The sequence below is a fragment of the Corvus cornix genome, chromosome 3 (genome assembly GCF_000738735.6).
Source record: "Corvus cornix cornix isolate S_Up_H32 chromosome 3, ASM73873v5, whole genome shotgun sequence".
NCBI lineage: Eukaryota > Metazoa > Chordata > Aves > Passeriformes > Corvidae > Corvus > Corvus cornix.
Window position 1 is genome coordinate 21,227,647 of NC_047056.1, and position 26,073 is coordinate 21,253,719.

Here is a 26,073-nt window from a genome sequence, read left to right on the forward strand (position 1 = left end):
CTTGACAGGTATTGGGAATTAATTTCCATCTGGTTTTTTGTTCAATCTTTTCCAAACCCTGACACTTTTTCTTCTGCCAGACATTTTTCAGCTTTCCCTTGTTCCTGCACTTGGTATACTTCCAAATTCAAGATCTTGACCAAGTGGAATTCTCACCAAGGCCCAGGAGAAATGCAAAAAACACATACTAAGCATACATAAATTTAAATAATCTTTGCAATCTAAGTCCTTACAGCTGTAGGGCTGACAAATGCTCAGCTGTATTTGTTGATGCAGCTCCTTAACTAATCTAGAAAACGAGAAAGGTTAAAGACCAATGAAAGAGAGGCTACAAGAATGAAACAGCATTCCTTTGGCTGCAGCATGATCTAGGATGTTCTAAAAATATTTGCAAGGTGAGCAATTAGCCAAACAATGACTGCCAATTCGGGGGCAGTCTTCTGCTCTTTCTCCTCCACTTTCCAACATAATGCCTATTTCTAAGGCATTTAGAAATACCAGAAATATTTTTTTCCTTCCATTCTTCTAAAAGACTTTTACCTCAGCTTCTCCAGCATCCTCAGAGAAAGATGCTGAGCTGCTGTTTGTGCTATTAGACTGTTTATGATTTTTCCTTGTTTCCATTCTTATTTCACCATTCTTAATTTAGATTATGGCTTTTCTGGAAACAACTGTCATGCAAATACTGAAATAGCATCAATAACCCAAAGGATGTACATATTAAATGTTCATTACACACAACCTTCAAATCCTGTCTGATCTTGTTGGCTTGTGTGCGTTATGTTTTATTTTTCATATTTAAAGTGTTTTATGGTATTTACCCCCACGTTCCCCCCATATGGTGCAGCAACTTTCTTTTGACATCTATTCTAATATACCCTTCAGATTTAATGCCACAGGTAAGATACAGAAAAGGCCTATATTCTGCTAATCCAAGCTCCTATATGAAACTTCCACTTCAGAAAAGACAGAGTTGCTACTTCCTTCCCTTTACTTTTGAAAAGTACTTTTGGGTTTTGAATATTAAGTTGGTGTAATTTCCCCCAATAGGCAGCAAATAACTGAATCTATATTCACACATTCTATAAAAAGCAGATTGCATAATATAGCATGATGGTTCTATTCCATTATGCTTCATTACTAGGTTGGAAATTACTCACACAGTAGGTTTTTCTCTTTAGTATTCTATCATTCTAAATTATGGGTGCACTTTAGGTTACTCTTCATGTTATTTTGTAGTAAATAATCTAAATACAATTCCTGCCTGGCACCGTACTAACAGCAACATCTCCCTTCCCAGGTGGTCCTGGGGCCTTACTTGAATTCTAGCCATGTAATTACATTCAACCTGCCTAAGGTCTCCTTTAGACCTTGCAAATGTATTCTTCATTTGTCATGATTTTACAGTGGTGCCTCAAGCAACAGAACAGCTACACTTGGATGCTACAGCAACCTTGGTACTTCGGTATAACTTACTTCAGCTCTTTTCCATGCCTTTAAGATTCATGGGAAAAAAAGTGATCATGGGATAAAAACCTGTTAGAAAATAAATTGGTGATGGTGTTTGGTTTCAGTATTTAAAAATAAATGGTTGAGTACATCAGCTTCCTAAACATGCAAAACTGCTCATTCCTCAGCTGTAATGCTCATGGTTGACAGGTTGTCTAAAGACTCTGACATGAGAAAGCAATGTTAAACTAAATCTAGAGAAAAGTATGTAATCACTAATAACCCCAAGACAGCAGAGCAGGAAAGGGAGTAAAACAAGGAGAAATCACCAGCAGGCTGAGACTTTTCAATCAGCAACTCCAGACTGAACATCCACCTCTGTGGTACACACCTTAAAGCAGTAAAAGCAGTATAAGATTACAGTTCTATTATTTCAAGGGAAAGTGATCCTTCAGTTAACAGGGCTAAGTATTTTGGAAGGCATCACTTCAGCATGATTAAACATCTAAAAGAAAGACAAACTCTAGCTCGCTTTCAGACACATTGAACAGTATACAGTAATTCAAAAGGGATACAAAACTGCAATCAGCAGAACTGCATCAGAGAATAAAGTTCTGTTGCATGGCATTAAAGGTTCCACTACGAAGGCAGTAAGTTGTTGATGCCCAATCCAAGATTATCTATTACTCAAGATTGTGTTGACCCTTATGCTCTGTGAGGACTACAGGCAACCAAGCAGGAGGAGAAAATTCCTGCTTACAAACAAAAAGCAAATACATCATATTGGAAGTAAGCAGATATTTTCTAAATTTTTTGGGGGGGGGGAAGGCAAAAAAACACCTCAAAAAAGCAAGGGAAATATTCTGAACCCAGTTTCTTTTTCTAGTAGCTCAAAAGACTCATCTCTAATTCAGAAACCTACAGTACAAGTCCCTGTCCCTTGTCTGATAAAGACCTGCAAACAGGTTTTCCTCTTTCATTTGATCTAAGCACTGAAGCATTAATTTTTTCTTTGTAAGATTTTGACTGATATTTCCTCAGGGCCTGAGAAAACTTTCCAGTCCTAACTTACATACCTGCTGGTAATTCCCAAACAGAAATTCAAGGACTTTTAATATCTGACTGCGGTAGGGACTATTTACATTAAGGTTTTTAAGTTAAAACAATGCTTTAAGTGTTGTTTTTTGGATAAAGATCACTCTATTCAACAGTTTCCTAATTTCCAAGCTCCAAATTAGTCGTCACATTGTTACATGTAAATAAATATGCACAGTATGTAAGTGATGTTTGTGATCAGGACAAAGGGTATCTTCAGCTTCCCAAATAAGCATTCTCAGTAATAACGTACTGGATAAGTGGTCTAATTTTCCTAAATACCATGCAGATATAACAAATCTTCAATATATATACAAGTGCTGTGTCTAAACAGACCTTCCTACAAAATTGACATTTCAAAAAAAGGTCATTAACTAAAATAAGACACCCTTATGTAGAATGGATCTATATGTCATTCAAGCATTTTCTACAATTCAATTCTTAATCAATTAATCTAATTCTTCATTCTAGTTCACCATCTCAATAATGGAGACTGATTAAAACCTGCAATGCTTAACTAAATAAAGTATTTGTCTTTAGTAGCGGTACTTACAGTAAAAATTATGTCTTGCTTGTGGGTTCCTCATTTGGTGATGTAATATTCAGAAGTCACCATGCTTTTGTTCTAAGATACAGCATTTTCTTTATTGCTGTCTTGAAGAAGTCTTCTGAACAAGTCATCTCGTCATAACATATTCTTGTCCGAAACACTCTTGTTTTCTCTCTCCGTATTTCCTGTCCAAATACTAAATACACAAGTAAAGGTAAACTGGTAAGTTACTAATTATGACATGTGGCATTTATAGAATGTTTTAAATGTTCCTAGTACTTTACAAAGGGCAGCTGATAAACACGTTAGGAAGTGCTTACAAACCTGAACCAAAATTACTTGAGTCTCTTAAAAGATTGAATAATTTTATCTGAAATATTCCAGAAGGTTTAAAAAGAACATACCTTCTTTAAAATAATAAATGAAAGCTAGTGCTCCCATTAATTCTTCTTTTCTTAAGCATCATTCACATGAGCCATATGCAGCATACAGTCTAATTGCTGCTGAAAGGCCCCCAGGACGGCAGGTGTGCCTCCAAGTAGAAAATTTGTTCCATTGTTTAAAGAAGGAAGATGTACATTGCTACAATTCCTTTTCTTATTTATGAGTTTCCTAAGGAGCAGTGACAAAATAGGCTCTTTTCTCAACTGTTATTGATCAGGACACTGATGAAGAGTTAGTGGTCTTAAGGAGGGAATAACATAATCCTTAGAATTTGGTTTTCTTTTTTGTAAGTATTTTTGAAATTTAATTGTCTCCCCCATCCCTCCTTCCACCCCATGTGCTGCAATATCATGAATATGTCAGATACACATTTTGAAAAAGGATCCTGATTCATTAGGTCCTTACCTTCCGTTGTACACAGACTTGCCAAGTTCAGATGTCATTAATTTGAGGCATACGGCTTATATTTTCATTGAATTCCTTAAAAGAAAACAATTTGTTGCAATTATTCCATATTCTAGAAAATCATATCACAGAGAAATCTTACACAGAAGATCTGGTCTGCTAGTCATAATATTTGTGAAAATATAATTGTCACAACAGTCACCTAACAAAGCAGAGAAAGAATAGCATTTTAAGTAATGTGGTGATATGGCAGTCATATAATCTTATTCTTAAATTTCTGACATATCATTTTAAATATTTGAAGATATGGTGAGGGATTAAGAGAGTGAATGTAACCATCTCTCTCTCTCTCTTAAATATTCTGTATAATCCACTTGTAAATATATGCATCCACAAAAAGGGAATATCTTCATCAGCAAAAGAAAGTCTAGCTTGACCTCTGGGATTTTAAAATGTAGCCAAACAATTATGAATGCTTCATTTTCAAGCCACTATTTAATATCCAAAGTCTTTTTCAGGCAAGAGATGAACTCCAAAATAATACAATCAGAAAAAACCAGCACCTGTTTCTGAAGGCTGTGTTACAGAGAACTCCTATTTCCCACTCCTATTCAATGAAAAATGAACTTTTTCTCATTAATTTCACAGGTTGCTAATATGGACAGAACCAGAAACAGAACCATGTGTGATAGAATTAAAACATAGTGCTCATGTACAGTCATATGATGTCATTTCTGAAGATTTTCACAGAAGTTCTTGATAGGGAGAAGCGCCATATGTGAGTCCCTGTGGTAGATACTTCAATAGTTTCTCACACCTAAATTTCACAGCTTTCCACCAGGAGCTCTAATATTTTGCTTAAAGCCTTGACGTCAGGCAAACATTGTAGACTACCAGGGTTTTTTCTTCTTTGATTGTTAGTCTTTTGCTTGCAGTTAAAAGTTGGAACTATGAGTTGTAGTTGACAAAGGCCAAACAAAATAGGAACACAATAGTATTTTTTTGACTTGAAACTTTATTCTTACCAAGAGCTGGATAACTATGGTGGAGATGGACATGCAAATTAAAGGAAAATCTGCCTTGCAGCAAGACTTACCAGTGTGTTATTTGTTACTAGTAACTAGTGTAAGAAGTTCTTTAAATTAGAGAATGTTTCTATTTTTGTGCATTATAGTACAGGATCCCAGCTACTCTGTAAGTAACTCAACTGTTCTGATAGACACTGCTGCTCTGCTCCCATTTAATTTGAAGTGATACAGAAATTTTCATCCATCCTTCTGTCTCTCTGTGAAAACAAACTTGTACATGCTACCACCTTAAGAACTGACCAAAATCAATACCACAGAAAACCAAGCCCCAGGAATTTTAGGTAAAAAACAAATATGGAGTTCTTAGAACTACAAGAATGACCAAAGGTGGTCAAAGCAAGCCTGAAAGTATAAATGATCATGAGAGATTTTCCACACAGCCTGTGTTTCTGCTCTAATTCTGTTTTGATTGCTTGGCTTTTTTTTCTACAGGCAAGACCATTTTTCTGGTGTGCATGTTTATGAAAATGCTTTCAGATGATTGATTCTCTTCACTGGGGCCATTTTTGATCATTTGGTTGTTACAGAAGCACACAAATTGCCTGGTCTCACTTCTCATTTCTGTTAAATTGTGTAACTCATTTCTGTGAGCAATTGCCACAACTCCCTATAAATCTCGTGTGCCTGCACTTGGGTACTGACAATAATTAGAAAAGTATGAATTGAGTTCACTTCATATGAGACAGTTAATGAAAATCTTCATGTGTAAATCCAGAGCAGGAGTTAGACTCTATGAATAAGAGAGTAATTGACAAGTTTTCTTGGAATTCCTAAGGGAATGAGATCTCTGCTGGGTTTTCCACTGAGAATTAAGGCAGATCAAATTATCTTTTCTTTGATAAAATAATCCAAATCTCATTTGTAGCCTAAGATTATGCAGCCTTAACTCTGATATCAAATCTCTTCATGATCTTCAATTTGAGTAATTTGCATTTCCTAGAAACTGAAAAAAGCATTACAGCTAGTATATCTTATATTAATTTCAATCTTGTCCTTACCGTCTATTTCCTTCCTTTCTTTTCCCTATTCTTTTCTCTCCAACCCCGTCACCAAAAACATTTTTTCAGGAATCTCTTTAGTCTCTGCTGTAGAACACACGTAGATAGCCCAGAAGATTTTCATGTCAGATAGAGAAATTTTAGGTTTAGAAAAGCCCCAATAATTAGTTCCATACATTTATCTGCTTTAAGAAAAGATTTGGGCTTTTTTTTCCTTTATCCTGTCCTCTTGTCCATTTATCTATATTTTATTTCCTGTGCTGACTGCAATTTGCAGTTGTGAATATATTCCCCCAAAAGTCCAAATTATGCATTTCAGTAGAGTTCAACAATATTCTTAACCCCTCAAAATTGCTTTACCTGTCTCTCTTCTTCCATCAAAAACTCCATGAATCAATTCCAAGTTTCTTCTGGTGTAATTTTAGCACATGAAAATACAGTCAGTTTTGACTGGTGTCCCACAGCCACACACAATGCATACACACAGCAATCTGGGCTTTGGAGCAGAGAAGCAAAGTACACCAAATCTTGGAATTGACCCCAGAATCATTTTCCCTATTGTACCAGAAAAATTTCTACTGTGCTACATCAGCTAATAGAAGACAGAAAGCATTCAAAGTTTCTGCCTTCTAGCATAAGGTATAAACCTGTTGACATACTGTATTGGAATAAATAAAACCGATTACTCAAATTGCCCTTCTCTGAAGAAGGTAATAAAAGACTTTACTGCTGACAAAGTTCAGCAAAGTTCAGATGCTTGCCTCACACCTAAGGCATGGAAAGCTACCAAAAATACATAGAGGAAACACTTGAATGTCCCACAAGACAATTAACACCAGCCAGTTACTAAAAATACTAGGCTAAAGATACCACTTACTTCATCATCTGGGGTAACTGGCCTCAATTCCCAGTATCTGAGAAAATGGGCCAATTCCAAACATAGCCCAAGTTCAAAGCCAGTGCGCAGAGACACCTGAACACATGGGAATGTTGTTCCTTCAAAGCTTTATCCCGTGAGCACTCTTAGTCCTTGTCAGGGGGTTAAAAAACAAATAATCAGACCTCAACATCTTCCTAAACACCAACATCTTCCCCTCTGTCTTGCATCTGAAGTTATGTCATTTTCCTCCTGACCAAAACCAGCTGAGTTTCAGGAATTGCAGGTGTTGATTTTAACCGAACTCTCTGAGCTGAAAGAGAGTGCTCACATGCTGTCTTACAGTGAATCAGCTTTTAATGAGCTCTTGTTTGCCACATCTTAGCTTCTAGCTATTACTACTCACATCAGCCACAATAGCTGAAAATTGTCCTACAGGTAGGCTGTAAACCTGCTGACCCTTGAAATGGGCAAGTTTAGCATTTCAGCAAGCAAGCCCTAAATGAGCTTGGGGAAATAAACCAGGAGTGCACTCTTTGACTGAATCTGTGACTTTGTTGAAATGACAAATGTTTTCCTTATTTAAGTAAAGGCATCAATTATACTGCCCTGTGAAGATACAACTTTCCTATAAGTGTATTGTTTTATATATTCATACCAGATATGCCATTTATGGGGATAAACTGCACCACTGAAAGACTGACATTATTATGAGTAAGATATTCAAAGCAAATATTTTTCTTATCAAATCCTATCAGATTAATTTAATTCCTTTACTAATCAGTGACAAAGAGCACTTTGTAAAATTCCCACATGCAACTCTTAAGAGTTAGAAATGTAAACTATTTCTCTAAATAAAAATTTGTCCCCTCTCAAAGACATATGCATCCTAAATAACCAATCTTCTATACACAGGTGCCACAATGCTTCTCCATTCAATCTTGTATTATTTTACTAAGGCAATATTGACTGTATTCTACTGTAGAAATACAAATCCTTGGGCAAAATAAGATACCTTAACTGTGCCAGAACTGGAAGAATTAGGGATAAAACTGCTCCTGCATAGTACTTCAGCCCCTGAATTGCACATCAATTACAGAAAAGTCATACAATACCTACAAAATTCTGATCTACTGATACTATTGGAGGGTAAAGGTTTGAACCTATGCACCTTCAACAGCACCACAGGTAAAACTGTAGTATCGGCACCATTGATTTCAGGTATAATTAAAGTACTTGTGATGATGATTTTGTTTTCATCTAAGAAATAGGAGAGAGATCCAGAGAAATTAAAGTGTGAATTTTAGATGCAAAATTATATTTTTAAAGGCATAAACATCTATGTGCACCTGTTGGCACAAGAAGTATTATTAAACAATAGGAACATTTTTTGTGTTTTCATATTACATATTACACTGACACAAAACCACAGCTGCAGAGAAAATAAAAGGTGATGAACCAAAAACTGAAAAGAAAATTATTTTCCCTCAGTGTGACAAGAATTTAAAAGATCCAAATGAGTATAAGCATTTATGTGATTATTTTTATGTAGAAGTATATCCAGAATTATGTACTTGTTATGAAAGGTGCAAAATAAATTGTTTGTATCAATTCTTAATAAAATTTTTACTAATTTAAATATTTACTTGTATTTAAGCTATTAATGATATTAAAAGTGAAAGAGAGCCACAGGACTAAGGATGGATATGGAAAAATAGTGCAAGAATGAATATGAGGAAATAGCACTAGAATGCAATAACAGAAAGACTAAGAAGCAAAATGAGTTTTAAAAGAAATGATTGATAGAAAAAAAAAAAAAGCAACCAAGAAGAGATTCTATTAATACTTCAAAATTTAGTGAAAAACAAAGGAAAGTACAGATTCCTTACTTCAGAAGGGAAAAAGGAAACAACAGATGACTCACAAAGGTTGAAGCCTAATGAAATAAGGAAGACTGTGCAATTAACATAGTCCTACTCACCTTGCTAAGCTGGAGTTCCCCCCAAGAAAAAGACACCCCATGTCTCCATGGAAGAATCTATGTAACCGTGAGGTAAGTAATTGGCAGTCACCAGGATGGTTTTAAATTAATATTTATGCTGTGGCCATGAATGTCTGGGAAGGAAAAATGAACTGTTATGGCCATTTTACATGGAACAGTGTGGCATGAGAATGTATTTGGCTTTTAGGGGAAATTATAGGAGTATGACAACTTGTGTTTCTAAGAAAAGCATTCTCATCTTGAATGATATTGCATCAGCCTTAGAAATGGCCTCTTAGCCAACAGTTAGGGGAAGGAATGAGTGCTCACAAAAAGGCTGCCAATTTGGAGGGGAGAATGGAGTATGAAAAGGGAGAAATTTGGGTAACCAAGAAGCCAATTCCATTCTGTTTTATCTGGCACAGCTTTCAGCTATTTACTGCATTCATTTTTTCTTATAAGATCATCCTCCTCCAAAGAAGAGAGAAACAGCCTTTCCTTAAGCAGATGATCTCTTCATACATGCTCATGAACTGCCAATTTCAGCCCAGCCAAGGATGGATTTTGAAAGCTGGATTCTGTTCCTCCTGGATGAACAGAATCAGATGGATGCTGTCTGCAGCTAGATCTGCAGTAACTTGCTATGCCCAACAGGTCTGTGGAGCTAGGATTGATTTGAAGACTGTGAGACTGTATCGCTAGAAAGAGACAGCATAAATCCATATCCCTAGCAGGAAAATGGAGTTATTTACTGTCACTTTTCAGAAACTGACTAAAACTTTGTTTCAATTATACAAGAGAACATTTCAGTTATAGAAAAGATGGGTGCTTTTATATATTTGAGGCAGATGGATCGCTGCTGTGTCTTAGAAAAAGTGTTGCATGTTAGAAAAACAATAACCTATAAGATAATATTTAAATATTTACACACAAAATAGGTGATGCCAGACACTCAAACATTTCACACGTCGTTTGCATTCAATTAAGCTATTTTTTTGGATGATGGCAATGAGACATTAGGAAATTGTAATGAGCCTTTCTGATGAGTCTGACTTCCATCCAAGTAGCATCTCTGGAGCAAGACTGGCTTCCTAAGTTGTTCACTTCCCTACCACCCACTCAGAATTTCTGCTGTAAGTCTCAAATCTACATTGCTATAGTAGAGAGGTGAAAAATCTTACCCAAGAAACATCAACACATAAATGGATTGAACCAAGAGCCTGTCTAATAGCTACATCTGTCTTTCAGTGCTGCTGGGCAGTCTATTCCAGATGGTGGGGGTGCTGTGAACATCTCCAGTTGCCTTCATCTGAAGGAAGGCAAAAGCTCCATAGTCCTTTGAAAAGGTCAATATTAGTGACTCTCTCGGTATAAGCATTAAGAAAATCCAAGCCGGCAGGTTGCCTATTATTAAATACAATAATTATATTAATGGACATCCATTACAGATGTACCTCATCCTTTCTAATGGTTTCATAATCATGAGGAACAAAATTATTTCTATTTCCCATGGAGTACATATGTCAGATTTAACGGTCTGAAAGATGAATAAGAACTGAGCTGCTACATCCAAGCTAGCATCCACGAAAATCAAAATGTTCTCCACTGCATTTAAACAGAGGGCATTAGATATTTTCAGGTCATGATCTGAAACATGATATAGTGTTTTGCCCAAAAAGCAAAAGAAATAAACAGAAATATTTCCAGTCATTTCTATACAAAGGATAGAGGATCGTTGTGAATCTGTTTAAATCTGTAGCCAAACTATTCCAAAGGACAAGGGACTTCAATGTTGCTGTGAACTGTATTGTTCTTCCATGGACTTAGGGATATTTGGGTTCTATAAATAGATTGTTGAAAGCATGCCTTTCCTCCTACAGCAGTACAGGGAGATGCTGCTAACTGGTGCACTTGAGGAAGGGAATTTACTTTTCACCAATTCACCAGGTGAGGGAAGAGTCATACCAGAAATGGACCCTGTTCCTGCTTCCTCCTGTGGCATTAGTTCCACAGTCAGGAAGAAGTCTTATGGGGATACAGAGGTGTCCTCCTACTCCTGTGACCAATAAATTTACATTTCAAGGCCAGCAACAATCAGACTAGATGGGAAAAAAGAGATATAGGCAAGGAAAAAAGAAAAAGATAAAAGAAATACAGGAGAGGACTCCATCTCTACTACATGGACTACAGCAACTTGGACAAGCAAGCTGAAGACAGGGACAGGAAAACTGAAGAAGTTTTCACACCTTTTGTCTATCTCAAAACCTTTATAAGCTAAGGTGGTTTCAACTGACCCAGGGAAAGCTAAGGAATATGTCAACAGGGCAATGTAAGTAACCAAACCCAACTCAATTTTCGTGCCACCACTAATAATCATAACAGGAGCAGTTAACCCAATTCCAGCCTTAGCCTCAACCATTAACTTTTGCAACAGAAATAAATGTTCCTTCCCACATTGCTGGAAATCTCTGCAGCAGCTCTGTCACAACACAAGTAGCAAGAGAAAAACTGTTTGACAACCTTGTTTAGCCTTTATCTTCCCCGTGATGTGGAAATTATATCTCTCTGACCTTTTTTCTCACCAACCTGTCATTTTACGTGTTGTTTCTGCATTTCATCCAAATGTTGCCAGTTACCAGAAGAAAAAAAAATCATCACAGATATCCCTAAATCCAGCTGAAGGCACTAAATGTAACAATGTGATGAAATGATACCAATTACATTACATTAAAAATCCAAGCACCTAAAAGCATGAAAATAAATAATTAAGAACATCAATCTGCCGCCCATGATATCACCACATTATGCCTATTTCAACATAACACCATTAACTGTCACACCTTGGTTGTTTTAAAAATGTATAATTTTGTTTTCTTGATGTCAGTAGCTAAATCTGTTCACTGAGAAGATTGGGTTCTGGGTGGAAGGTATATAGAAACAGGAAAAATATAGGAAGAAATGTTATTTAGCTGTTAGAAATAAGTAGTATTGAATATAGTACCTTGGCTTATCCTGTCTAATGGGAAATGAAAGACATGAGGTACATTAACTCGAACACAAAATGCAGTGGAGGTCTAGCAGAACCAGAAAAAAAAGGCCCAACATACAAAGAAAACCAGAGGCAGGATGATCATTTAGTCCAGGCATAGGACTGCTGTAGAACAGCTTCTCCAGCGAAGACATTCTAAACTTGCAAATGACCATCCCCACCCCTAAATCTCAGCGTTTTCTGCCAAGCTTATATTGTGTCTAAGCAGTCAAGCCATGCTTTTGGAAGGGGAAATGAATCATCTGTTATTATTTTACACCAGGTCATTCAAAGCAGAAAACTTAATCTGACCTCTTTAATGTAAGAACACTATATTTTGGTCATGCCAACCTGAACTTTTCTGCATAAAACTGGTATAATAGAGTTCTAATAAGCATTCATACAAATATTTACAATTCAGCAATTGCAGTTATCTTTGTATTCTCTTTTTTTAAACCAACAAGGGATATTTCACAGAGATGAACATGCAAAACACACTTCAAAACTGCATTCACAAGTCTAAATTTCACATTCTCACATGCAGGAACTGGGACCTAATCTGAAATCAGTCTCTTTTACAAGTCCATGGGAACCGTGCCATTCACTTCACTCCTGTTAGAATATCACCTATGTACCCATTTAACTCAGGGGCTAAAACATCAGGACTGAATTTTGCAGGCTTGCTGTTGCACAATATTTTTTATTTGTTACTGTTTAAGCAGAACTCCTTGAAGTACTTGAGAGACTGCTCATGTTATCTGAACCATTATCCTAAAGGGAGACATGAATAGCTTTGAAATGATTCAGGTAGTATCTGGAAAAATACATGAGAGAGATGAAACCTGAAGATGGATTTCACAAGGTGAAAGAGAATAGATCATACTGAATTATTCATCCAGCTCCAAACATTGATTAAATCTATAGCTGGTAGCTGAGGGCTCAAGCCAACACAGATTTACAACTGAACAAAATTTAGTACCAGAAATAGTTCCATCAGTAGTGTTGCAGAACAAGCTGCAGATTCTCCTTCCCTCATTTTTGAGATACACTCAGTTAAGATCTTATTATCATGCTTATATAAGAGAGGGGGAGAAGAGGACTTAGATTTTTCTAACTTGCAGCTCAAAGACAATAGATGCCTCTTTGCTTTACAAAAAGAGACTATTCTATAACATTATTTTGTTGTAATAACAGAAGTATGTAAGTTCAGGCAGTATGTGGAGATGACTTTAAAACAATGTTACCTATTGATAAAAGAATATGGATAGTTTGTTTAAATTCTTGAAGCTGTGACAGGAACAGACAGAAGTTACTTTCTGTCTTTAAGTTGGCAACATCTGAGTAGTTGCTACTTGTGAGTGGGAAGTCATGGCCGTTGTAGGAAGCAGGATACCTGACCTGAGCAGTCAAGAGTCTAAAATGATTTAGAAAGTCATGTGCCTTATGTCCTCTAAAATTTATAGAAATATAAGTGTTGCACAAGTAGGCTTGATAAAATCAGACTACTCTCATGGTCTCTTCCTAACGCACATGGCAGACCTCTGCTGGTGTACCAAGCATAGATTCAATCATGCAAGATGGTTCTTGGGAGACACAGCTTGTTGTTTGCGTTCTGCATATGGACAGTTTTCTTAAGGGAAGCCAAGTGCTGATGAAATGCCATGGCTTTTCAGGCTCCCTTTTTCTTGATGACTATATATTCTGAAGTTTAATATGTCCAACTGGAGGAGTAAGATGCAGCAGAATCTACAGGGCAGAATCAGCCCTACAAAGTGCCATGATTTCTGTACCAGTACAGTGCATGCATATATGTAATCTATACTGAAATGACATTTGGCATCCACACACTTTCTTGTGTTCTTTAGGGCACAAAAGCAAACAAAGAGAAGTCATCTTTATTTTGCTTTTTTTCAACAGAGAAACTAGAAAATGTCAGACTTGACTTGTGCATAACACTTTCAAAAGATTCTCTAAGTCAGTTCTCCTCCTATTTCATTTGGTTTTCTATTGGCAGAATTATATTTGCTTGAATGGAATCACTCTTGATCTACTCAAGTATGAGAACAAAACAATCTAATTCCTTTGTCTTTTCCAAATCAGCATTGTTGTGATACTCCCAGTTCTTTCAACACTTCTATGATTTTCAAAAAATATCGTGGTACAAAAACTAGTCTTCTTTAATCTGTTCTATCTTGGTCAAATTCCAAGCTGCATGTCATTTTTGTTGCTAATATTACCTCATTTCAAAATAAGGCTTTGTACATTTTTTCAGCTCACAACTTTCCTTAATATAATTGCTATAATTGTACTTTAGCAGGAGCGCTTGAATGGTTGAGAAAAATATCTTATTAAATCAATGATAAAGTAGGGACTGAATAATTATATGCTGGAAGGGGATAAAATACACCAGCAACTGTACGTGACAAAGGTTGCAAAGTGCTTTGATGATCTGACTGTGGCTCTCTGATTGATGAACAGCAGTAGATATGCATAAAAGAGTGTGGGTGCCTCGAATGTGTCTCTGCCTTCAGAGAAGCCAGAGAAAAGGAAAAACAAAGTGCTTTGCAGAAACCCACTCTCTTGCCTGGACTGATATGCATACAAAATAAAGAATATGCATTAAACATGAGTGAGTGGAATGCAGAAAGTATATGTCCTCATATATACTCTGTTTCAGCATATTCATCCAAATTAATCTCCTGTGCTATTTCTGGGTAGCCATTTAACACAGGACAAATGTGGCTCGCTCTTGACTTGTGTTCTGACATGAACCAAACCAGCTACAATAACTGTGAAAAACTAGGAGATCCAATCCCTTAATCACCTGGGGAGAAGTGGCAGTGCCAGGTGAAAGGGTATGCAGCCACTCTGCCAGAATTGATCAGGGAATTCACTACAAATATTCACTGCCATTCCAGTGGCAGAAGACACCAACAATGACCTTTCTGCACCTCTGTGACCTTGCTGAGGCAAGAACTCCACCTTTTCCCAGACTCCATGGGACAGACAGATATCAATTCCACACAGCTTCAGCTGCCACAAATGTGGAAAAAACTTAACCATAAGAATTCAGCCGGAAAGGAGAGCTTTGAGAATCTGCAGAACACAAGAACCACAGTAAAACACTTCCCTCTTTGTAGTATCTGTACACACCAGTGTCTGCACTGGAAAACACTCCCAAAGAGCATTCCCTGGGAACAACATTAATATCTGCACTTTCTAGGACAGCAGCCCAGTCTTTGCAGTTGGTGTTTTTGAAGGGTTGCATGGCAAATATGAAAACAAATTTTGGCCAGTATAAGAAGGGGATGTGAAAAACAACAGCATACAAATTTTTAAGGTTCTGGGAAATAAAATATGACAGAATTATGGAGGGGAGCAGGGGGTTTTCTGTTGATTTGTTTGTCTTGGTAATTAGTAAAATCAGATGATGGAGAATTTATATTTGAACTCATTTGTGTTAAACTTTTAAAGAAAGTACCCACTGACTTTTTACCTACATTCTGCTGTTTAATAGAAACCCCATGCCAATGGAATTCTTCTGTAGAGTGCTACTGTTATAGCAATAAGTGTCTCAGTTTTCTCTCCTCCAAAAATTCCTAGAAGGAATCATAATTTTCAGCAAAATATAGTTGTTTTGTATAGTTAAAACTATGGGTCATACTACCTACATGCTGTATCAATGACAAAAGTCCACTGGCTGGAAAACAAAGTACTAAATTCACTGGACAAATACACATTGGTGTTGGTAAAGAAATTATTACATACAGTGTCTGTAGCTAAATCAATGCTATTCCTTGTTACTATGTTACACAGAAATGTCTGCAAGTAATTCCTGTTTCTTAAAATGTAAACTTTATGGTGATTCAAGGAAATGGAGGATAACTTTTCACAGCTGTTATATGTCAGCAATGGAAGACCTATTCTTGCCAGTCTTTTGATTAGTGTCTTCCCACTACTGTGTCCTTCTGAAATTATAGGTAAATCCCTGTGAAAAAAAACCCCACATAGAATATTTATTCTTTTGGATTTTCCTATTTTCAAACCTGTAGAGAAGATTCCTTTCCTCTTGAGCACAGGTGGTTTCAGTGTTTTATTTTTATCTGACCCAAATATCCCAAAACCTAAAAGTAGCTGTTTTTATCAATGCACAGTCATTAAGAAGCATCACACCAAAATAAACAGCATGTTTTCAGTTGCATCCTTCCTTAAAACCCAAGAGCCAAAGCAACTGTTAGACGATCACAATTTAGTGGACAATTCTTCTTCTCTTGCATTCTGTACTCCTTAGTTCTGTCGGTATGACCTGGAAGATGTTCCCACAGGAAGTTATCCTAGAGCAAGTCAATTGTCATCTAAGGACTTATATCTGGAACATGGCCCTTTTGTTTATGGACACAGCTTGAGGGGGAGACCAGCACACTGTAGTGCAGCCCTGTCATCCAAGAAGCTCTTCTGTCTGCAATGAGATAAAAGGTATCTTGACTTGGGCATGTAGAAATCTAGAGGCTGATTAAAATTCTGGAATATTCTGACAACAGCTGCTTTAAGCAGAAGTTACCAGATGGTAATATTTGTGTGGGTACCACGTCATCTGGCAAGGAACAAGCTAATGATGCACAAAATGTTTTGATGCACAGCCTTCAAGCAGTAAATTTAAAGTGATATGAGGCCATGCAAGGACTCATCTACACTGCTCTGCAGTGATACAAATGCGTGATACAAATTATTCTTACCAATACAAGTGCACAGATAAGGAGACACAAAGTTATTTGGCACATAATGGTTGTTGGTATTAAAGTGAGTGTCGTTCCTCAAAATGACTAATATTTGTGAACTTCTATGTAAATTTGCAGGAAGTTATAGATCATATTTTAGATAAATTGCAGTTGGGATGGTGGGTGTTTGGAATATAAAAATCCAGCAGTCACATGGAGATTAAAGCACAGGCCTCTTTCAGTCATATTTTTGAAATGGAACACAATGACAGCCTAAAACCCCAAAACCAACCCAGCCTGTCAAATTTAAGGAAAACCACTGGAAAACTCAGGAAATACTATTTATATGGGAATATCTTCAACACAGACAAGACTAGAGCCCTTGTCTGCAAAGAAACACTTTGTATTTCAAGTCAGCTGGTTTCAGAGCTATCTGCTCAATGTATATGTATAAGAGGCTCTGATTCAACTCCTTTGATATGAATTACATGATTGATAACAGAAAAATGACAGAAAGAGTAAGCTGATTTCTTGCAGTGGTCTTGCAAGAATATTTGAAGACTCTGAAGGCTCAAAGCATCAATTTCCTGGGGTTTTTTATTTGCTGAAGAAATCCACAGAGCAGAGTTCATCCAGACGTAAAAGTATCAGTACCTTTTTAACCATGTGCTATTTCAAGAAATACATGGTTGTGGTCTGCATTTCAATTATTACTCCAGAGTTCACATCCTATTTGTAACCAACTTGTCTATGGAAAATGCAAAACTAAAAATAGGCCTTCACATGCACCTTGATTTCACTCTTTCATTCAATTCTTCAGCACTTGCACTACAAAAATGAGAACCTTTTTAAAGTACATACTTTTACAGATCAGGGCTCAGTCGGAATCTCTCTGAAAATCACGTTGAACAGGTAGCCTGCTGATTTAAATTGCAGTGTTGAAACCTTTATAAAAGAATACAAAATAATACTGAATGATTAGTTCAACATTCTTGTGTTCTTGAAAGCTCTGAATTTGGGAATTTTGTTTGTTTTGCTGAAAAATGCAGCTGTCTTGCTTTGAATTAAATAATTTACTTCTCCTAAAAAACATTTTCATAAAATATGAGAAGTCTTCTAACAAATAACCAAAGTTTGACCAAGGTCAGATAAATTATGTTCATGAATATATACCTCTATAAAGCACAAATATATTACTTATTACTATTTTTACTCCTCTTAGGAAAGAGTCCCTTAGCTATGCATATGCTGCACAATCAACTGTTTAAAATACACTAGAGTGAAATTCACTATAGATGATCTAAGTCTGTTACTGGTCTGTGACTGGTGGTTATCCTTTGTTCCTTTAGCTTGCTATTTAGGACTTCTGAGAAAGCAATTAGAGTGATAATTGTTGTCCTTAGAAATTTAAGACAGAATAATCACATCAAATCATATAAAATTATTTGTGTATTTTTTTATTTGTTCTGTTGGACAATTTCTCCAGGACAACTATTATATTCAATATCCTCAGAATATTAGCATCCTGCAGTAATGTATTTAGGTTGGGCATGTTTATTATATTTATTAACCAAAGGGCAAAAATAACAGAATGAGATGTAATAGAACACATACATCTTCTGTGCAATTAGCAATCAACATATTTAATTGTTTCTCATACATGTTTGTTGATTTAACTGGAAGTCAACAACAGATTCTAAATTCAATACAATTTACTTAGTACAGACCAAATTCTGTTCCAGAGGTTTGAGCAACCCTGAACTTCAAGTACTACTGTAGCCTTATAAGTTTCTGGAGCAATGGTGAAGAATTCCCTCTAAAATGTATCTGGATGTCTGCATTGGCAAGAGACATATCCTGCACAGCCCTGTGTCCATCAGCAAGAGTATGGTCACATAATGTCCTGCCTACCTGTTGTCTGGGGCTCTGGCACATGAAGAAACCTGGACCATGTTCTCCCTTCATTCTCCCAACACCTGAGGTGTGAGAGAAGCTCTTGTGCAAGAGTGTAAAGCCAGAATCCAACCGTGCTCTTTGGAATGAGCTGGGGAGCAGACAACAGTAAGAAAGAGCTACAACTCACCCAAAATGCCAATGGCACAAGGCCAGAGGCTCAGCCCCAGCTCAGGATATAGGCACCTGAGGTCACCACTGCTGTCCACCACTCCTGAAGTGAAGCTATCAGGTCAAGGATGTGGAAGAGTGCCACACAGCACTGCATATTCCCATATGCAGAGGGGAACCGGTGCAACTCCCAAAAATTTCCGAAACCACCCAGACTAATGAGACAGTCAGCTCAGCACCTGAGTACCTGTCTTTGAGAATTGACACAAGTATGCACACGGAGCAGAACACAAGAACAGCATAAACAAAAATCAACTTTCTTGGCAGACCCTCACAGACTTATCACACCATTTATCTCGCAGATTTATCTGTTATAATTTTACCACGAGTAACTTCATTGACACTTCTACTTTCCCCAGAGCTGGGTCTAAATCACAAATTTCACGTGCAGCTCTAAATTCCCCTGAATTTTCAGATTAAGAGATATGCCAGAAATTTTAAGTTTATTTTCCCTTAGCTGGGAAATTATTCTTACAAAACAATAGTTGTCTCCAGTCCAAATACAGTAAGTGGGCACATGTTTGATTCTTCTGCCTGCAATTGTACAATTATGCTTTTCCTATGCTGTTTATTTGTCATGATTTCACTTTGATCACATCTATATACTGAAACATTCAGCTGATGGAACCACTGGCTTTCTTTTTGAATAGTGGATAACGAGCGATGAAAGTACAGAAAATGTGCATCTGACATAATGCTGGAATTCAGATACATGATAAAATATCTAAAATGCTGAAGGATCTTATGGCTTAAGTAGCTGTTCTGTCTCCTGAATCATCACATGACTAAAAGTGCTACATGGAACTGGGATTAGAGACAACACAAAGAGTCATTTAGACCAGGCATTGCAGTCTTCAAATAAAATGTGGATGAAAATTGCAGAGACTCTGGAGGTCATCCTACTGTCATTAAAACAAATTGCAAAATTGTTGCAAGAGAGAGGGAGCAGGAGCCAGCTATCTGATAGGTTATTAAATACTGAGCCCTATTTAAAAGTATGTAATTTCTTCAATACTCAATCTTCAAAGTACTTTGTCATACACTATCTGGTTAACCTTCATAATATAAGAATTGTTTCTACATTTTGAAAATACAGTTACTAGGGGTAAAATAACAATTCTCTAGCAGAAGTGGGGTAACTGTGCCTCAGGAGCTGCCTCATTCTTTCTGGCTCTGAGTAAATGTCAGTATCAGGATTTAAAAACAGAATTTCTTGGCTTTTCTTCTCAGGACAATATCCAAAACACTGTGTCACTTTCTATGCTGCATGAAAACAGACTTAAAATAACACCAGCATCTTCCACCTTGTACTATGTATATCCCTTAATTTTAAAAATATTACATGTAACTCTATCCAAGCTCAACAAAAAGAACCCATGATCTGAATCAGAAAGTACCAAGTATAGAACTCCCCAAGGTCACACCCTCACTAGCTTTTTTACACCTGCACTATACTGCCTGCAAAAATAGCTACCCTATAGGCTAACTTCTGGAGAAATTCCTGCTTTTGCAGATCTATTATTGTTAGGATACAACAATATCAAAGTCATATAAAGCTTGCCAACTGTTTGATCATCTCTTGACACCCTGTGGGCAGAAAAAAAGTACAATTTACACAGCTCAATCCCTTAAGTCAAAACTGCAGAGATCCAAGGATTTCGTAATTTTCTAGTAGCGAATCCATCTCTAACCCACAGCACTGCAATATGAATTGAATATAGAGTAGACATAATGCCCTAGTAAATATTCTAGATTAACATTTCAATTACTTTTACCACCTTAGTAACAAAGAAAAAATTAATAACATTACTGCAGGATTAAGTAGTTACTGTCTAATGCTTCCAGTCTTATTATTATTTGTTCAAACCCATTACATATGCCAGTTCTCAGAGAAGGCAAATGAAACCTATCTTTGTTCAAAAATAACATATTGCAACAGGAAGCATTCCTAGTGATGCACAGGTCCTAACAAAACCAGCAGCTGGATAGAACAGAGCCAGTTTGGTCCTAAAAGACGTTTAACAAATGGGATTTTCATGCCAATCTGGGCCTCCCATTTTTAAATGACACCTCCTAACCCTCTGCAAGGATGGGCCAATAGTGTTGGATGCTTCCTAGCTTTTTTCGATGCAAGTGTCTTCATGAGAACAAACCCATGTTAATCATGTTTCTTCTAGCATACTAATATAAAAACATGATCCTCATTGAGTCTATAAAGATGCTCACAGGGTTTTTTATTTTACTTATCTCTGTTATCAAGCACAAACTCAACTTCAGCATGAAGCTGCTATGACCAATTTACAATGATATGTCTCCTTTAAATTACTTGTTTTATGCTCTCTTTACACCAGTAAGTTGTATTAAAGCAAGTCTTTCAAATTGGTGTATTCCATGTATTGTTTAAAGCCTCTGATTCTAACCATTTTATCCACTTCAAGATCCTTTTATAGCTTCCTGTGTAGGTAAGCAGGATTTAGCACAAAGGAGAGTCCAACTCCAAATATAGATGGTTGTGTTTAGCACAGTGTTTGTTACCACATTAATTTCCTGCATTCCTGTTCCAACTTGAATATAATTTCCCAGTGCAGAGAAACCTCAGTTGTAGACAGTTTACGGAGATCAGCCTCAGGCCACAAGTACTCTGAAAGAGAAATGTTCTTCTTTCCTTGGAGACTCGTGCCATTTCTGGAATGAAGGCAGATTTGTCAGCATACAAACGAGGATGTTAAGTATACTTCTTGGAGCAGGCATACCTGAAATTTTCCCAGGGCTAGCAAAGATTATACTTTCTCTGGTACCAGTACTGGAATTACGTATTTTCAGAAGCAAGGGAATGAGGAGTGATCACACTTTGAGGAATGATCAATTCTTCTCCTTCCGTCACCAAACATTTCCAGACCCTTTCCCTTGTTCTCATGAGGCTGGTCACTCTCTTTATCCCCCTATTTAAACTTCTGAGAGAGGAAAGAATGTTTTATCGTTATCATGAAAAAGTGGTTGCACAGGGATTAGGGAAGGGAACACAAACGAAGGAAAGAAGGTATGTAGGTAGGTTTGGGTTTGGTTCCCTATCTGCCTAACAATCCATAAAGAGTAATGGCACTGCAGCACTTCATAGCACATATTGCCTTGTGTACAGTTAAATAATTTTTTTAATTTGGAAACTTAACATTCAGCAAGAATGCTGGCTGGCATTACACAGCAGCTCCTTCATCCAGGGAAGAATTCACATCTCCAAGAAGGACATATTCTTTCTGCTGTCACTGAGCCATTTTTTACTTTGTGCCAAAGTGTCTGCAGAAGTCTGTCAGTCAAGACAAAACACACAGACTCAAAAACTTGGCCATGCCATTGCTCACAGTCTGCTACAGACCCGAGAGCAAGCCAGACAGCATCTGTGGAGGATACAGGAGGAAAGGTGACCTCCAGTTCACCAGCGGGTGTGAACAGATAGGAGAGATGTATTGATTCTGCTGTTCTGGATCCGTCTCACCCCCACCCCCATGTTCACACACATCCATATGAAACGCTGCTGAAACCCCCAACACAACGTGGTGCATCGCATCCTTTGCACGTTCATTCAGGACACTCCAAGGATGCTGCCTACCCATCCTCCTTGTACAGCATCCTACGTGGGACTGTCCCTCTCTCACACTGCCATTGCTACCGTTCCAGCCTGTCCTCAGCCCTCCTGCTTTTCTCAGCCCCTGTGCAGATATCACTGTATCATTGCAATTGCCCCAAAGCAGCCGTTCTTACCTTCACATCTTGCACCAGGGTCCTCACCAGCAGCAGCTGACATAGATCCTGTGACTCATGGTCACAAGCCTATGTATATCCTATGTAGTGTTGGTTTGGTTGGGAAGAAGCTTTGGTTGGAAACAGAAGAGCGAAGAGACAGAGATGGATGTACCATTCATCTCTCAGATATGACTGGAGGTACATGTTGCTGCAACAGATTTACAAGTAGACCAACACTTTTTTTCAATTTGTTTTCAGTGCTCTGAGTTATTTTTGGCCAAGAATGCTATTCTTTGAGTGTCTGAGCTCCTCTGGAGGCTTCTTCTTCCTGTGAACCGTGGACTGGTTCACTGAGCAGCCTCCAAGTCCTGTGTGGTAAGCTATCAGTTCCAAGAAGAATGAGTCAAGTGTTTGCCCACACGAAATTCATCCCCTGTTATTTTAGGAAGAAGCAGAGAGGCTCATAACTCATTCTCATCACTGCTGGGAAGCAGTCACCAGGTCTCTTGCACAATGCATTGAACTGTGCTTTCATAGTGATTCAGGCAATATAATGTTACAGCCAAGGTAACACATGACATGGCAATGCCATGGAATGTGCCCTTGTAACAAAAATTAAGTATTTCAGCAGATATCCCTGCACTTCAACAAGGATCATTCATCTACATCCAGATTGAGATCTGTTGAAAATATTTTAAAACAGATTCATCTAATTATTTTTAAATTTGGTAATGAAATAATTGCATTACTAACAATGTTAGAAATAATTTGAATTCTTACTAATACCATGAATTAAATCTCATACATGTCCATCAGCATTTATATTGCTTGTTTTTCCTTTGATTGTGAAGGGCTTGGAATCACTGGATCATGAGTTTTATTTCGGAAAAACGAAGCTCAGTCTGCAAACCTATATTTGATCTTGCTTTTTCTAAAATAGACTGAATCTGTGTTCATCCTTCCTTTCACTGTGCAGATGCATCTTCTGCAGTGAACACAGAAAAGCAATACTCAGCAGAGTCTCAGGTGAAGATGTTAAATCTTCCACTCCAAGCCTAATTTGACACACAGCCTCAAGATACTCTCCTTTATCAGACTGAACCTGTCTAGCTTGAGTGTCACTCCAGACACAAAATTCCTGCAGTGCTCCGTATGGAGTTCATCCTGGATGGGTTCATCCAGGCTGAGGTACTTCATCACTGTAATGCCTAATTAGCTCCATGACTTCAGGACCTGTAGAATCTTCCAGCCCTGCCTACAAAGTCCATATCATAAGCTGAAGGTGCTGATGGCGTACCCTCAAACAGGCTTAGAGAACAGACTTCTTGCACCAGCTCCCAAATCCTGCCTTCTCTTACGGTGTTGCATTCAGCTGTGTAGTTTCCTGTGAAGGCTCAAGGCACAGCGTCTGCTCTACAGATGTGTGATGAACCAGTTTAAAGGACAGAATAAAATGCCATGCAAAACCAGAGTGGCAAGTGGTCACTGTAGCTGAGATTGAGGTTAAATTACTTATAAATCTCCTCTGTCAACAAGTTATTTAAGGCTTGCCTCTATATTTTTATCCTTCCTGCTGGTTTGAGTTTCTGGATCATTATTGCAGATTAATGATAAGTATATTAGTAAGACAGACTTCCTCCCAGAGGTTGGAAACATGTATTTTAGAAACTTGTTCCTCTACCACTTTATTTCAGCAAGAATTAAGGTTTCTAAGAAACAAATCAGGCTATTTATGTATTAGATGAGAAATAGCAAGGAGAGATTTTACTTTTTAAATTTCAGCAAAAAAACAAGAGTAACTTATAATTGTGCCATTAAGATGTAGTCTGAAGAAAAATGAGCAGATGTGAGTACATTTCTAAGCACCCATCAGTTTAGCTTGGTGATGAGTGAGAATGCTGATTTTTACATTCTGTGTAAAAAAGAAGATGCTGGAATAATCTCAGCAGCACCTTAATTCTGCAGTCTTTATGGTGTGTTTGGAGTTGGAATATGCACAATCTCCACTGATGTTCACAGGGCAGTGTAAGCACTGACAATCAGCAACTTCACTAAAGAAGTAAAACCTGTGCTTCAGGGACCCCCTAAAGAGAATGGTCCCCTCCCTGAGTAATAGTTGTATATGGCAACCACAATCAAAAAATACTTTTCAATTCTAACAATTTGAATCTCACATTGACTCAAATGTGACCCTTTGCTAATGTGACCACTTCGCAGTGTGAGAGGTATGTTGGTTAAAGTCATGTGACTGCAGCTTCCTGGAAAGAAAATTTAGAATAATAAAGCCACAGACAGCTGCAGAGAAAACTCCAAACACATCGTGCTACACCCAGCTTTTAACAGTATCCACTGAAATAAACACAGAGAGAAAGAGAGAACCAAAGGGTAGTATTAATTCATAGGAAAATCCCACAGATGGATTAAGATTGCTGAAGGTTGGGATTATACAGTTATGTCTGACAGTTATGGTTTTGAAAACTAGGTTCTAAAGCCTCTAAGGAGTTTTTGCAGCACCACTACATTTGAAGTCTTAGACTTGATGGCTTTTTTACTCCAGGATTGTTCTCCACATCTGGATAAGCCCTATACACCAAGATGGTGACTAATAAATGTAGTAAAACAGATAGAAAAGCTCTTTAGGCCTTTTTAGGGATTCAGCAAGAAGGAGACTGACATAGATTGGTTTACAATTTAAAATGGAATGACATCACACTTTTGCCTTGCTTACCAATTCTTTTGGATATACCACGTGCAAGTAGGGAAATATCCATGGTGTTGATCTGCTTGTGCTTTTAAGATAGAGCATGGGAGGAGGGAAGCAGACAGGAGGGAAGGAGGGAAGGAAGGAGGGACGGAGAAAGGGCAAGCTGGTTAATGTTTTTCTTTCAGCTTGCTTTTTATGAGTCACACCACTAAGTATTTGCATTAGCAGGTCTCCTGCTGCTGCTAGATCATTCAATTGTTTGTTTAGTTGCTGTGCCTCTTGAAAAGTCCAGCAACACTGAATTTTTATACATCTTCCTTGTATGTTACTAATGAATTAAATCTTTAAGAAACAAAATGTTCGCATCACTGTTCTACCTGCAGAAGTAGCAGTCCCTCCAGTCCCAGTGCTATTATTCACTCAAATAAAAGGTTACAGAACCAGACCAGTATTTATTACTTCTTTGTATGTTGTCTCCTGATCAAATTGTATCAGAAAAAGTGAAAACAACAATATAACTGGAATGTCACAATAATCGAGTTTAAAGTTCAAAGATTCTTATTCCCACTTGTGAATTGAAATGAAAAAGTTGCTTAATCTTGAACAACGTTTGCAAACCCAAACACTGAGTATAACTTTGACCAAATCACTTTGAAAGAGTTGTATTTCTTTCTTTAGGTATGAGACAAACATTGCCCACAAATGTATCAAATCAGAAGTTATATACAGTAAGATTGAGACTGCCTTATTCTTACAAAACAGGGTCTTCAAAAAAATCTTATTGCTGAGTTTGACAAAGGTAAGGCTGTAAGCAAAACTCTATCATGGTCACCATGAAGAGAAGCTGCTAAGTCTAATTAGAGAAAAGGAA

At 37.4% G+C, this 26,073-nt stretch overlaps 1 protein-coding gene across 3 annotated transcripts in view; it reads right to left on the minus strand.

Moving 5' to 3' along the window:
- The window catches only part of KCNK2 (potassium two pore domain channel subfamily K member 2), a 128,767-nt gene that overhangs the window by 102,256 nt on the left and 438 nt on the right, over positions 1–26,073 (minus strand). The window contains exons 1-3 of one of the 3 annotated variants that reach the window (XM_010393594.4): positions 22,517–22,727; positions 3,944–4,018; positions 3,098–3,290 (exon numbers count right to left, since the gene is read on the minus strand). In XM_010393594.4, coding sequence (XP_010391896.1) covers positions 3,098–3,131 — 34 coding nt within the window. In that variant the 5' untranslated portion in view covers positions 3,132–3,290; positions 3,944–4,018; positions 22,517–22,727. Of the gene's footprint in view, positions 1–3,097; positions 3,291–3,943; positions 4,019–8,887; positions 9,007–22,516; positions 22,728–26,073 lie in introns of those variants that run through there. The other 2 variants (XM_010393595.4, XM_010393593.4) reach the window with 2 other exon arrangements.